This window comes from Crotalus tigris, unplaced genomic scaffold (assembly GCF_016545835.1).
Source record: "Crotalus tigris isolate CLP2741 ecotype Arizona unplaced genomic scaffold, ASM1654583v1 scf7180000018308.1980950, whole genome shotgun sequence".
In the NCBI taxonomy this organism is placed as follows: domain Eukaryota; kingdom Metazoa; phylum Chordata; class Lepidosauria; order Squamata; family Viperidae; genus Crotalus; species Crotalus tigris.
This window is the reverse complement of record NW_024096936.1, coordinates 1189305-1205216: the sequence shown is the minus strand read 5'-3', so window position 1 is coordinate 1205216 and position 15912 is coordinate 1189305. Positions and strand designations below refer to the sequence as shown.

Sequence of the window (15912 nt, the reverse complement as noted above, 5' to 3'; positions counted from 1 at the left end):
ATGCCAGCAGGCCTGGAAATCCAAGATCATGTGATCTACTGAGTTGGCTCCATGACCACTCACTTACTGTTTATTATTCCTGCTTTTTATAGTTTTTAATGTTTTTAAAATTTGTTAATGATAATGATTTTATATGGTTATTCTTTTAGTTTGTTTTAGTCTTGTATGCTCACTAGAGTCACTTGCCTGTGAAATGGGCAGCCAGCTAGCTATTTATTCTCTAATTCTGAACACACAAAGAGGTTCTGCTGGTTCTGAATTAATGAATACAGCCCCAATTCTTTTGGCCAAGCTTCTATTAATATTTATAACAAATACAATTTAACTTTGTAAACTGACCACAGCTTGAAAGAATAAATTTCTGAGATTATTTTTATTAAATAAATTGCAATAACGCTCTTCTAGATATACCTTTTGAATTATGTTGTATATAGGCAGTGGATCCATCGGAAAGAGTAACTGCCTGTAAACTCACTCCTTCCATGTTGTCCAAGTTGTCCCCATCTATAACAATAAAAAACTGATATTAGCATTTGCAGCACTTACTACCCTTCCACTGCAGGAATTAATAAGACATTTTAACCTTTGGGCAATATTCTGAGTGAATTTTGTGCAGCATTTAAAAACCCAAGATACCAATGTGTGTTTTATTTTTAAGTTCAAACAGATTTGGGCTTGTTGGGAAGGGGATTATCCAAATAACTTACCTTGTACAGCTACAGCTTCTGTTAAACAGAGAGTTACATGCTGAGCTTCCATCCCTCCTCCAGAGAACTCTGTCATTCCCTGAGAATCCCGATTTATCTGGGCTAGTAACATTGTCTACCTAAACAGAAAGCGAATACAAATAATATTTGAATTAGATTCAAGCAGTATTCCTTTCACCAACACTTTAATATTTCTCAGACCATTAAGTATTTGTGATTATTTTTTAAGAAAGAAATAATTTTGCAAATACTTATAATCCTCTAATGAGGCATATCAAGATTCCTTGCTCCTCTCAAAAATCTTTTCTGAATTATTTTTAAACCTTATTTTGAATAGTTTCGTTCTCCAAGGGAAAACATTGTGACATGTTAAAGGCTCAAATATTAATAAACATTGTGACGGTACTAGTTTATGCAGAGAAGTGGAAAAAGTTCTAAAGAATTACGATATCCCTTTCTAAATAAGAAGAAATTGGGGATAGAAACAGAAATACACAAGATTGGTTTATTTTAAAGAAAAGACCACAGAATTCATACAAAGTCACGTCAATTAGCTAATGCAATTGATGCTATTGAATAATAAAATAGGGTCTTCAGCTGGTTTTTCTACATTTGCTCTGCACATGTAGAAAAACCAACCCTTGGGCCCAGGATGGTTGGTTTGCTCTGCAACAGCTACTAAGTAATAGAAAGCAAGTGGCAGCACTGAGCTTTCAAAAAGGCTAATTAGATCAGATTTAAGACTAGCTATCATCAGAAAATTCCAGGGCAATAGGGTATACTGCAAATCAAAAACATATTGGAAGATGACAGTGGCAAACCAATTCCATGTTGTTACCAAAAATGCCACAATTTTCTTTGTATGTAGATATCTGGAGCTGAACTTGTCTCAAGAATATTGAATACTCAAAGGATACTTTACTTTTTTGACAAGATACTGATATTACAAATTATGGATTAAATTGGAATAGGCATTCCTAGGAGTCCAGTTTCACGTGACTGATATAAATTCTCACACTGCATATTTTTGTGGTCGGGGACTGAATAAAATAAAATTCAGGTACATGATAATGGTATACTTTTTTTCTTTTTTGTGGGCTTTAGCAGGTTTACCTGTTAATCTTAGGATTAATAAATTTACTTTATTTATACTTTTTTAAAAAGCAGAAAACTAAGCTGCTAATTTATGGCTTTTTGCTGTTGATTTGCAAGAACACAATCCTGCAAGGACCCAAGGACCACAAAAAAACACAATAGGTTAACATGAGCGGACATAATACCTTTGACTACTAATTCTTCTTATATGCTCCTCAAAATCAGCATGTATTTTTACCTTTTAACTGTTTCTCTGTATGTGCTTTTTTTTACCTCCTGCTGTCTCAGCCGTCCTAGGATAATTTCATATTCCATGTTATCTGTGCAAGAGCCCTGTACTGTCACTCTGATTCCTACTTTTTAAACTTTATTTAATTCACTTTTGTTCTTTGTTATTGTTAATTATTATTCACAAACATGGAAAAGAAAAACTGAAAAACAATAAATTCATCAACAAATCCTGGCTTATACACAATTATAAATCCAGTAATAGAATCAAGGAGCATCAGAGATCATGCTCCCATTCTGCAGTAGCCTGTTTACAGTAACACAGAGGAGAGTGCAAATAATAATAATAATAATAATAATAATAATAATAATAATAATAATAATAATAATAATAGTACTTTTCCTTCTCCCAAAATTACAATTTTAAATATAATCAAAACTTAGAAGTATGCTTTGGTATATTCGATGTGTGCATAAGATTACCAAAAACAGTGCTTAGAGCATTTTAGCTCTTAATGCCAATTAATTTGAAAAAAGATCATAGATTTTTCTTAAATGCAACTTAGTTTTATTAATTTATGTTTCATTAAAATTACCAAGTACATTTTCAAAGAGAAAGTTGTTCTAGGTCAGGGGTAGGCAACCTTGGCTCTTTTATGACTCGTGGACTTTAACTCCCAGAATTCCTGGCTCAGGAATTCTGGGAGTTAAAGTCCACGAGTCATAAAAGAGCCAAGGTTGCCTACCCCTATTCTAGGTGGACCACATGAATTTTTCAAGATAAAAGCTTTGTTGCATGAAAAAGAGGCAAAAATGAGGCAAAAAGAGCCAATTTTGTCTTAAGGCACTAGGCTGGAAACTAGGAGAGATAGAGTTTTAATCCTGCCTCAATCATGAAAGCAGGTTGGGTTCCTTTGAGCCAGTGGTTCTTTCTTAACCCAAACCCATTTCACAGGGTTCTTGTTGTGGGTGGGGGGAATAGGAGGAAGAAGGAATATTAAATATATTCACCACCTTGAGTTGTTTATAAATGAATAATAAAGGTGAGATTAACACTCCCCCAACCCAAAAAGAGGATTTTAGTAAAAACACCATTTATTTTTGAATCTAACCAGGTATTTTCAGAAAGTTGAGAATGAATAGTAACTTATTTCTTTTTTTCTCTAAGAAAAATGTTATGCACTGATGTATTGCTTCTGAAATGGGAGCTCCATTTAGCTATAATGGCTATGGCAAGTTCGGGGGAAAAAAACTCCATTGGGAAAGATCCAATTGGGCTGGCCAAGAGCAAACCACAAGGGTCACCTCTTTGCCCCCAGTGCGACTCCCGATGCCAGCACCGTATGACAGCGACGATGAAGGGGAAAACGACCCACTGGTGAGTCAACATGTCCCGGCTTTTACCATCACCTTAAAAATCATAGTACCCAAAACAGGAGCCCAGATGGACCTAAACACCTTAACTGACTCGGGTTGCACCCGCTGCATAATCAACCTCCCTACAGTGCTAAAACTAGGAATTCGTGCTAAACTACTGCCCCTAGCCATGAAATTCTAACAGGCAGACAGGTGTCTCCTCAGGAGAGCTCCCACTATGCACCTGACCAAACCAGTGCATTTAGAAATGGGGGTACACTGGAAAATCATCCGCTTTGTAGTGATTCCAAAAATGACTGAAGCCGTCATTCTCAGATGAGCTTGGCTCAATAAATGGCGCCCCTTGATCTGGTGGGAAGATGGAGTGAGGACATTAAGGTTAGCATTGGGACCCATCCCTCCTACCTCACCCAGTGAAGTGCGGGGAGCTGGCACAATTGAAGACCAAGAACAGTCCCTTGAACTATTAAGAGCGGCCATAGACCCAGCTGTTACGCAGTGAATACTTAGACTTAGCAGAAGTTTTTAGCAAAAAAGAATGGACAACCTCCCCCCCCCATCAGGTGACAGACTGTGTGATTGAGATCCTACTGGGAGCCAAACTTCCCAAGCCAAAGATGTATTCAATGACACCCAGAGTGTTAAAAGAGTTTAGGGAATACATCGATAAGAATCTAGCCAGAAGTTTCATCCAACCCGCAAAATCACATGTGGCTCCCCATTCTGTTTAAAGAGAAAAAAGATGGATCGCTGAGATTATGTGTTGATTTTAAAGGGTTAAACACGGTCAGTGTGGAGAATATGTACCCCCTCCCCCGGATGAAGGACATGCTAGCCATTTGGCTAGGTGAAATTTTTTCACGAAATTGGACTTGAGGGAGGCTTATTACAGGATGAGAATCAAAGAGGGAGATGAATGGAAAACAGCTTTCAACAACCCTCTGGGAAGCTTCCAGTTCAAAGTTATGCCTTTTGGCCTTCAAGGGGCCCCTGCTGTGTTCATGCAATTAATCAATCAAATGCTGCATGATCACCTGTATAAAGGGGTCTTAGTCCATCTTGATGACATCCTTATTTAAACTGAAACCATGGCAGAGCACGTCAAATTAGTGTGTGAGGTGCTCAAAAAGTTACTGAAAGCCAAGCTTTATGCTAAGCTCTCTAAATGTGATTTCCATCAAACACACCTCAACTACCTTGGGTACCGGATTTCCAGCGAGGGGGTTGAAATGGACCCAACCAACATCAAAGTGGTGCTTAAGTGGCAGCCTCCCCAAACCCGTAAACAGCTTCAGAGCTTCCTAGGGTTCACAAACTTCTATTGGCAATTCATTCCTTCTTTTGCCAAGATAGCCCTGCCAATTACTGAACTGTTGAAAACCGGAAAAGGGGGGGGGGAGCCTCAACCCTGTCAACCCGTCATGGTCTATGGAATGCCAAGCGGCATTTGAAAACTTAAAAAGACTATTTTCAGCTGAACCTGTCCTGGAACACTCCGATCCTGATGAAAAGTTCATAATCCAAGCCAATGTGAGTGGGAGCGGTTCTTTTGCAGAGAAATCAAATGGGGAACCTGCAACCCTGCGCCTATACCTCCAGGAAATTAACTGATTTCCTTCTTTTGAAGTGTGGACTGCTCATAAAAATCTAGAGGCACTGAGAAACTCTTGAAAGTTGTCCCCTAAACAGGTCTCAGGTGTGTTCGTTTTGTTGGGATCATCAGTGGGAGTTGTGACAGGCTAATATTGATGGATTCCATGAATTTGTTCATTTGTCTTTAAAACCATCTATGCGTACAACTATCGCAATTTATGACATTGCATGAAAAAAATACTTTTGAACTATCAAATAAGTTCAAAATAAGGCTAATTTCATTGTTACAGAAACTGGTTAATATTTACATAAATCCATTTGATAATATCCAAATGTGTTTGTCTATGGATAGAACATTATAATAAATTCCACCTCTTTCTGTGCACCCATATGCCCCATAGGAGCCTATGAACAGATTTCAGGAGCCAGAAATCCCACTCCATAATCCATTCATTACATTTGGATGAATTTTGATTCTTCCCATCCTCAATTTTATATATTTCCATAACATCTTTCATGCACAGAGCTATCTTTTGCAAATGGAAGTACTTTATCTAAGTAAAAAAAGATAAACTTTATTTTCGTTAGGTACAAGAAAATAACTATTTTCTTAGGTACAAAAAAAGTGCGGTGTTGTCACACTGACAACAAAGATATGTCTTCTCGTCCAAGATATTCTCAATTATCTCCAGCACCCCAATTCTCTCATCAGTTTTTTGGATTGCAGTTGGAAAAATCATGACCCAAACAATATTATAAATAGATATGAAATCTGCAGCATCAGAAAAATGAAAAAAAAAATCTGTTACCTTTGAATTGTGGTACTGAAGAAAACTGAGAATACCTTTAACTGTAGAACTATTACACAGACGATTCATTAGAAAAATAATGAAGGTAAGCTTAAATATTTTGATTGCATAGTGCAAAGAGTAATTGAAGAAGACCTGATGCTTAGAAAAAAATTAAAGCCAATTGAAAAAGTGGCTAACAGAAGACAACCAGCTATAATCTATCATCAATGACAGAAGCATGAGCTTACAGGAACTCAATGAAGCAGTTACTAAAAGTCCAGAACTCAGAAATAAATCCCGCTAAATTAAAAGGTATTTCTAAATATGCTACCTGCTTAGGTTTTTAAATTTCCAGTCAATGCCTACATTCTTAGGAAAATGTTCACTTTTCTCAATGAATATTACTTCCAGTTAAGTAGGTGTACAGATAGTCCTCAATTTAGGACAATTGAGTTCAAGATTTCCCTTGCTAAGCAAGCCAGTTATTAAGTGCCCATTTTAAGATCTTTCTTGCCACAGTTAAGCAAATCACTGCATTTAAGTTAGTAACATGGTTATTAAATGAAGCTGGCTTCCCCATTGGCTTTGCTTGTCAGAAGATAGCAAAAGGTGATCACATGAACCTGGGACGGGACACTGCAACTGTTATAAATACATGCCAATTGCCAAGCACCCAAATTTTGATCACATGACCATGGGGATGGTGCAATGATTATTAAGTATGAAAATCAGTCATAAGTCACTTTTTCAGTGCCATTGTAACTTCGGCCAATAAACAAATTGTAAGTCAAGGACTACCTGTACAAAGCTCAGTTGTTTTCCTCTTGTCTTTTCTTGTAAAGTTATTGGGGGAAAATATTTGGAGAAATTTTCAGGACCCAAGACCCAATATATTGATTATTAGGATCATCCCCATCTAAGAGCAAATGCTTCTTCAATGTGTTTAATATTGTAATATAGAATATTTTCTATGACTACTATCTAAATTCAGTTCTCTGTTAAATTCTTTCCCTCTAAGGGTAATATAATGTAATGATCTTCACCTACAGGAGGTATACCTGGGAGAATGCATGAAACATTTCTAAAGCAAAAAAAATTAAGGCTTATATATAAAGGCTGTACCCTATAATAGCAAAATAAAGACCTGGGAGAACAATCTGCAGTCCAAACTAGTGTTGCGGAAAACTTAATCTACTTCCTCTGATGAAAAGAATATTGAATTAATTAGGTTGACATTTTAGAATGGCAATGTTTCCTGAAGTTAATTACAGCATAATAGCTTTCCCTCCCTTGATATTTAAGACTGATCAGAATGAAACTTGATTTCTAGGCTCACATCATAAATTTCACATTAGCCTTATTGTCTTGGCAATGTAAGATGAAATTAAAGCAATTATATATGCTTAAACATAGATCTGAATCAATTATCCAGGGATTGAGGATCAGTTTTAATTAGAACATCTAAATGAGATGGTTCCAATAATTTCTACCTGTTGCTTACTTGTCCACATGAAAAAGCAAAATAACTCGTCTCCATTACCACCTTGGCACAAGCCTCTGCTGTATTCCAGTTCCTTCTACAAACATGAGATTTTCCATTCAGAGAATGGTCATTCTGGATTTAATCCAACATAGCCCAATTATTTATTAAAAGCTCTAGTATACATATGGGAAAAATACCTCTTAATGAACTCAAGAACAAAACTCCTAAAGCACTCATATTAGAGCAGTTAAGCACTATATACCAGGACAAAATAATTGTGTTAGGTTTAAAGGAGAATCCTGTGATCCAAGGAAGACACAGATACTTGAAGTTACAAACAGTTGCTGTTTTTGTACCCCTGGGTTCAAAATTAACTTCTTGAAAATGAACCCAAGCACTGCTCCCTGCCACCTGGCTCTTTTATGATATTCTAACTTGCTTCGGTCTATAATAATTAAACTATGATTTAACAAGAAGGAACATTAGATGGAAATATTTGATGCTGATTATCTTACACAATAGCACTCAAGCAACTTTGAGGGTTTATATCTAAATATAGTTATAAATCAGTGTTTCTTAAACTTTTTTTCCCCTCAGGACCCCTTCTAAAAATTATGGAGGGCTCCAAAATAGATTTGTTTGTATGGAGTATAATTATCAATATTTCATGTATTAAAAATTAAAATTGACATATTTGTTGAAACCACTTCTAAGAATTGCTTGATGTGATTTTAATATTGTATTATTTTTCAACATAGGCTGATCATTTTGATCTTGTGGTCCCCTAAGAGGGTCTTGGGGGACTCCTGGGGTCCTAGGACTACACTTTAAGAATCATTGCTATAAATGAAACACTAACACATAATTAAGCACACAGCTTACTTATCAGAACTGTGTTTATTGAAAAAAGTTTCCTTAAATTTGTAGGACCAATAAATAAAACATACCATAAAAACTTAGTTTAAAAAAGAAATAATGATGTAGGTTCAGACTTAGAAGCATGTTTTATGTCTGTAAAATTTTCTAATTCAGTGGACTGGAATTAGATTTAGATGCATACATCTGTAAGAAGCAGACTCATACTCTTTCCCATGAGTCCATACACCATGCCGATTTCATTCCAGAAAATTCTTCAAGTCTTCAAAAAGCTGCTTCAGAAAATTAAAAAGTTGTAATTATGATCACTGGATGAACAAATCTACTTTTATCAATCTTGTTCCTTCTGGATTATTTTCTACATAAATCTATTTGGATTAAAGCATATTTACTATAAGTCCCACTAATATTTGAAACTAAGCCCTCTTGAGCTTAGATCAGTGGTTCTCAACTTGTGGGTCGGGACCCCATTTGGGGTCGAATGACCATTTCACGGGGGTCGCCAAACAAGGCTGTCCGCCATTTTTTCCCTTTTCTTTGGCCACGCCCGTGGCACCAGGTGATGTATAAGTGGTTGGGGGTCACCACAACATGGGGAACTGTATTATGGGGTCGCGGCATTAGAAAGGTTGAGAACCACTGGCTTAGATTTTTGATCTTCCCTTAAGTGGTAAGTTAAATCCCTTTAAAAAAATTGACATTTATATATGGTGTGCAATTATCTATATTGCACATTTTAACTATATCCTATGTTAGGAATACATATATGAGTTAAGTGAGTTTAAAATCCTCTTATTATTTTTAAGAGCTCTTAAAATAAGATTTACAAATCATGTTCTAAAATTACTGGAAAAATGTATTTTCTTGATATGGTACAATATATGTATACTTTGTAAATATTTACCAAGTCTATGTATGTTTTATGGGCGAATTGGAAATGTGATTTATTACAAGATGGTAAAAATACTATATTAAATGTAGAAAGTCAGCAAGATATTGAGTTTTCAAAAGCATGTCAAAATGATCCTGAATTTTTATGAATAAAGGTGAAATTACTTTCTACTTTTATGTATTTTTCTGTGAAACTAAAATATTTGTAGCATTAACATTTCTTTTAAAAAAAAAAAGTCTTAAAAGAAACAATCCAAGCAGTCCACAATCCTAAAATCTCTGAAAATAATGAAATTAGTGAGCCAGTGCAGTTATATTAGACTTACAGTCCAACATACACCAACTAGATCTAGTATTTGTTGGTTGTTGGGCATACAGAAACAGGAATCTTATCTTCGTTTTAGGACTTTGTACAATTAAGTGATTTAAAAAAAACACACACACACGAGTTAGGACCACAAGAAAACATCCTATTCATATACCTAAAAAAACTCATCTGAAATGGGCCTGCTGAGAATCATGTATGTAGAGCTTCGATCAGTCATATTTGCGTATTATAATCAAAAGAAAAAACGTATCGTGCACCTCCTTAAGTAACGGGTAAAGTGTTCAGAGGACTATCGACCGAAGACACAAGATTGTCGTATACACTGATTTGGAATCTCCCTTTCCGAACCTGCAGCTTCAGATCACCGCTCGCTCCCTGGCATGTGCAAGGTTTTGTCAAAAATGGTTGCTTTTTTTTTTTTTAAGTGCGGCGTGGGTGAATTCTCCAGGGAGCCCGGGGCGATGGTGGCGTTTTGAGACTCATTCGGCTCCGGATCGATGTCGGAGAACAAAAATGCCTCAGACCACCTTTTTCTGTCATGGCTTGGGAAGGCTATACAATATGAACCTTCTCTAGTGACGCAGCCCTTAAAAAGAAAGCTTCCTCAGCACACTCTCCTGGAAGTCATTCAGTAACATGTCGCCCGATTCCGCTTCGCCTACAGCCCGAAGACCCCGAGCGGATACTTTGCGCGGCGACTTCCCCCCCCCCCCGCCCCACGAGACAAATACATCGCAGGGGAAAAGACCTGGAGCCAGGCAAACCGAGAAGGCGGGAATATGAAGGAAGGAGGGGGGGTAGAGGGAACGGGCGGGCGAAGGCAACGCCTCGGCTTTATTATTAATATGAGCCGCGATACTAGGGCGACTCCCCGTATTCTCACACATTTCCCTCTGTGGAACATCGCCGCAAAGGGATTAGGCCAGACCAAACCCGAGAGTGAAGCATCCCAGTCGGAGATGGCGGCGGTTAGAATAAGGCACACTGGGTAAAAACACATTTATATACGAACCTCGCTGAGAAATTTTCCAACAATTCCTCCGTCCGACCACCATGCACCAGGACAGGAAACGGCCGTCTCAGCGCCCGCCCGCCTATCCCAGCACCGCCCAGACCCGCGCGGGGAGGCCCTGCCACCAGCAGTTGCTTAGTACTCATTGGCCACTTGGAGATTCCAAACTCCGCCCATAGTCGTCATTGGGCATTTTAGCTTTAGATGGCACCATCTATTGGTAATCGGCCCGTGGGATCACCTCTACGCTACAGGATACTTGTCTATGCTGAGTTCGGGGCCGTCGCAGCAACCATTTTATATCACGTCGGGCGAGGCTGTAATGCGTCAGTGAGGGAAAAAAGGGACTGGCGCCATTTTAGCCCCCTTCCACCCCCGTCTTTCTCCATGAGGGGAGTCTTAGCGTTACTTTTTGAAGCAAACTATCCGAATTGAACCAAGCTTTATGATTAGGAGGGCTGGATAGAATGGAAGGTGAAAAGGGAATTCTCCGCGGGGTGCTTGTGCTGTTTTTGGAATAACCATCTTTCTAGTCACCTTGAGGCTTAGTCGACCCTTGTTCAAGCTTTTATTTTCTTGGGTGGGAAGGCTTTCTCAGTCATCACCACGACGAAAGGAGGTATCGCTCTTAGAGGAAATCACTTCAATTTACTATTAGCCAACTTTAACATAGTATTTTTGATGTCGTTATTCACCTCCGAGCATTTCTAAAGATAATAGATGGGTTGTGATAGTTCTAAATTACCTTAGACTGCGACTTTCGACAAAAGCTTCTTTAAGTAACTTAAGTAGTTACAATTGGAATGTTAAGGCTTCTGCCTCATAGGAAGAAGTGAAATATTTAGATTAAATTGGCTGGGTGAATAAATCTCCGAATACACTTATTCTGATTTCCAGTCCAGAATGATTATATCTAATTCAGTGAGCAGGTAGCATGTTTTTTCGTTCTTTTTGCCGCTGCATATTACACAGATCAAGCAGATGGGAAGAACTGATGTGATTCTGAAGTGATCGGATCTCGGTGATCACGCCCTTAAGAGATGGGCGAAAAAGCTGCAACCCTTCAAATTACATTACCTGGTTTAGTGGTGGATATGATTGCTGATGGAGTGCCTTTTTTCATTATCGAATCTGGAAATGTTTTTACATTGTGTATTTGATAAAAAGCTTAATAGAAAACAAGTTGAATTCAACATACTGTGATCCTTTTTGTTTCCTCAAACCATCCCACTTTTTTGCAATCTTGCTTAATGAATGGCTTGCTCCTGCATTTTTGTGACCTTTTAACTGCCCTAACTGTTCCAAACCGGAAATGCCTTGTTTTTCCTCCACTTTAACATAGGTTGAACTAAAATGTGGCAATACTTGGGTGCTTCTAAAAAGTTAAGCAATCAGATCTGATTGGAAATTGGATTTTTTGTTTGTTTGATTAGTAATTACAACATGACATAATTTCCTGAATGTATCGTTAAGCCTCTGTCATGTATACATGTCTAGTTAATAGAATAGAGCTGGAAGGGACCTTGGAGGTCTTCTAGTCCAGCCCCCTGCTCAAGCAGGAGAACCTATATCATCTGGGACAAGTGACTATCCAGTCTCTTCTTAAAAATCTCCAGTGAGATTTTCTGAAGGCAAACTGTTCCACTGGTTAATTGTCCTCACTGTTAGGAAGTTTCTCCTTAATTCCAGGTTGCTTCTCTCTTTGGTCAGTTTCTTGTCCGGCCCTCTGGTGCTTTGGAGAATAGTTTGATGCCCTTTTCTTTGTGGCAGCCCTTCAAATACTGGAATATTGCTATCATGTCCCCCGTTTCTTCTTTTCTTTAGATTACTAGCCAAACCCAACTCCTGCAGCCGTTCTTCATATGTTTTAGTCTCCAGGCCTTTGATCATTTTAGTTGCTCTTCTCTGAACTTTTCCCAAACTTTCAACATCTTTTTGTAGTTACATTTTTGCTGAGTTTAGCCTCCCAAGTCTACATTCCTGGAGTAGCTACTAAAAGACTGCTGGCAATCTTTTCTATACCGAAATGTTAAGTTCTGCCTTACACCTACATTCCTTATTCTTGATCTCCAAAAACATTGCTTCATAATGAGTGAGCACTGCAACTATTTTAATAGAAAAATAATTGTTAATTTGATAGTTTCAGATGCCAATACAGATTATTGCTCTGTTCACAAATATACTGAAGAGCACCAACCAATAAGTGCAGTGTACTTCTAGGAAAGTACTGTATTATAAAATATGGAAATGTAGGTTGTACTTTTCATTTAAGAGCTATTAATGTGAGAAAGAACAATTACTAAGTCATGTGACAAAACAAACCAACTCTTATTACTATCCTAGCTTATGTTACTGCATCATAGAGAAAGCTTTTTTTGTTGCTAGTGTTATTAATTTTCCCCATGCTAACTATGCATAGCAAATCAGTGAACAAAGCATAGGATACTGTCACCCATTCTGAAATTTCTGCAAATGTATTGAATAAAATGCTAAGCTAAAAATAGCAATTTAACTAGCACAGAATCCCCTACGTTTGACTCTCAAGTGATTGCTGCTTCTGTCATCTTAGAGTTTGTTTTTTTGCCCAGTGGTCATTTATAATAAAAGTTGGAAGGGACCTTGGAGGTCATCTAGTCCAACCCCCTGATCAGGCAGGAAACCCTATACCAGACATGTCAAACACAAGGCCTGGAGGCCAGATGCGGCCTGCAAAGTGGTTTCATGTGGCCTGCAAAGCCATCCTGGAAACAGTGAGGGAACAGCCCCTGCTGCCTTGGCCCTGGCCCAGGCCAGCCAGGAGCCAATGTACAGTTTTGTGGTGGCCATCTATGCTGAAACGCATTCAGTCTTAGCTCCACAAGGCCATCTAGAAATAGCGAGGAACCAGCCCCTGCCATGTCGGCCCTGCCCCCTGGGTTCATGCTGGGAAGGTGTCACCCTTTGTGAGGAATGAAGAAATGGACCATGCCTTGGCGCTTGCCCTGGTCCCACCCCCTTCTGCCAGAGACTCTCAGATCTGTCCCATTCCTGCCCAGGCTTCCACAGGCCTCCTTGACGCAAACAATGTAGAGCTGGCCATGCCCACCCAATAGGCCACACCCACTCCATCCACACCCACCCAGTAGGCTGCACCCACCCAGGCTGCACCCACCCGGCTCCCTGAGGGCAACCGCAATGCTGATGCGGCCCTCAGTGAAATTGAGTTTGACACCCCTGCCCTATACCATTTCTGGCCATTTCAGACAAATGGCTGTCCAGCCTCTTCTTACAAACTTCCAGCGTTGGAGCATTCACAGCTTCTGTAGGCAGGTTGTTCCACTGATTAATTGTTCTGTCAGGAGATTTCTCCTTAGTTCTAGATTGCTTCTCTCTTTGGTTAGTTTCCATCCATTGCTTCTTGTCCTGCCTTCAGATGCTTTGGAGAATAGCTTGACTCCCTCTTCTTTGTGGCAGCCCCTGAGATATTGGAACACTGCTATCATGTCCCCCCTAGCCTTTCTCTTCATTAAACTAGACATACCCAATTCCAGCAACCGTTCCTTATATTTTAGCCTCCAGTCCCCTAATCATCTTTGTTGCTCTTCTCTGTACTCTTTTTAGAGCATGGGTGTCAAACTCGCCACATCATGTGACATTGTGACTCTTTGTATGGGTGGGCGCAGCTTCGGTATAATGAAACTGGCCCACGCAGTGGTAGTTTGACAACCCTGTTCTAGAGTCTCAACATTTTTTTTTACATTGTGGTGAGCAAAACTGGATGCAGTATTCCAAGTATGGCCTTACCAAGGCATTGTAAACTGATATTAACACTTCACGTGATCTTAATTCTATCCGTTAATGCAGCCTAGCACTGTGTTGGCTTTTTTGGCAGCTGCAGCACACTGCTGGTTCATATTTAAGTGATTGTCCACTAGGACTCCGAGATCCCTCTCGCAGTTACTACAATTGAGCAAGGTACCACCTATACCAGGGATAGGCAACCTCAGCTCTTTTATGACTCATGGACTTCAACTCCCAGAGTTTCTGAGTCAGCATAGCTGGCTCAGGAATTCTGGGAATTGAAGTCCATGAGTCATAAATGAGCCGAGGTTGCTTACCCCTGACCTATACGGTATCTGTGCATTTGATTTTACTTGTCTAAATGTAGAACCTTACTTTGTTCACCATTGAATTTCATTTTGTTAGATACAGCCCAATGTTCAATTCTGTCCAGATCCTTCTGTATCTTAAGCCTATCTTCTGGAGTGTTGGCTATTCCTGCCAGCTTGGTGTCCTCTGCAAATTTGATGAGTTTCCCATCTATCCCCTCATCCAAATCATTGATGATGTTGAATAGCATTGGGCAGTCCAAGTAAATTACATCGATAGCATTCCTCTGTCTAGTCCACTAATTTTGTCACTTGGTCAAAGAATGGAATAAAATTTGTCTGGCATGATGTGTTTTTGACAAACCCATGCTGGCTTTTGGTAATGACTTTGTTTGCCTCTAGGTGTTCTGTGATTCGTTGCTTGATTATCTTTTCCAGAATCTTCCCAGAACTTATTGCTTTTGAAGTCATAAGCATATCAATGAAGATCTTTAAAAAAAAATAGGACATTTATCTGAAAGATGACTGAATTTAAAGTAATCCCTGTGCCCAAAAAGAAAAGAAAAATATACAAAGATGTGACTGCCCAGCCTCCACATATTGGAAACCTGGGATTTACAATTTTGGTTCTTATCAACTGTTATTGAGATTTACTCTTCCACAATAAGTGTTATCTAGCCTCTGGGATAAAGCACATCCTAAAAAAGCTATCGGCTATAATGGTAGTACTTAACTACTGTTAAAATTAATGGATTAAAATAGGCAATCATTTATAAAAAGATCTTCCATCTGCACAAGGAACCATTCACCTGCATATAAACATTTATCTCTATCAGAAACAGCATAAACTAATGGAAGATGGATAAAAGATGGACAGAGTGAGGAAAAAAGGGGGAAATAAAACTGGCTAGGAATGAACGGTGTGTGACAAAAATATTAAATATATTAGCATATGGCTAGTCTTATACAACAGCTGGCCTTCGTAGATCCCTTTTCTCTTTGCAGCCATTTTCACCTGCATGTTTAAAAATTATCAGTAATGACTTAGTCCAGTTATTTTACCACACACATTTTACTCTCAAGTCTGCAAGAATACAAGTTTTTAATAACCAATACCGCTTATTTTCTACTGAGGCCATTTTTTCTACAGGATAGGAATATTAATCCAACATTTTCCTGTATGAAAATTTTTTCTGTGCAAATTCCTGCAATTGAGCTGAAAGCAGTACAATAACAATACTATCACTGCATTTCATGCAATTTTTATAATCATAATGTGGTCAGTGAGAATAGTCCTCATTGAAGTACTTTGTTCAATATTTTAAAATGTATGTATAGTAAAAAATATGTATCACTTGGGGAAAGTGTTGAACTTCATAAATTATAATTTTAAATTAGTTATATGAATTGCAAAGTTTTGTAAAATCTGTATCTAACACTTTT

At 38.5% G+C, this 15912-nt stretch overlaps 1 protein-coding gene across 2 annotated transcripts in view; it reads right to left on the bottom strand.

The window, feature by feature from the left end:
- Nucleotides 1–10472, bottom strand: part of ZNF143 (zinc finger protein 143) — a 33716-nt gene extending 23244 nt beyond the window's left edge. For both annotated transcript variants that reach the window (XM_039350247.1, XM_039350248.1), the window contains exons 1-3: nucleotides 10382–10472; nucleotides 708–826; nucleotides 412–504 (exon numbers count right to left, since the gene is read on the bottom strand). In XM_039350247.1, coding sequence (XP_039206181.1) covers nucleotides 412–504; nucleotides 708–819 — 205 coding nt within the window. In that variant the 5' untranslated portion in view covers nucleotides 820–826; nucleotides 10382–10472. The remainder of the gene's footprint in view (nucleotides 1–411; nucleotides 505–707; nucleotides 827–10381) is intronic.
- Between the last annotated feature and the right edge of the window lie 5440 nt (nucleotides 10473–15912).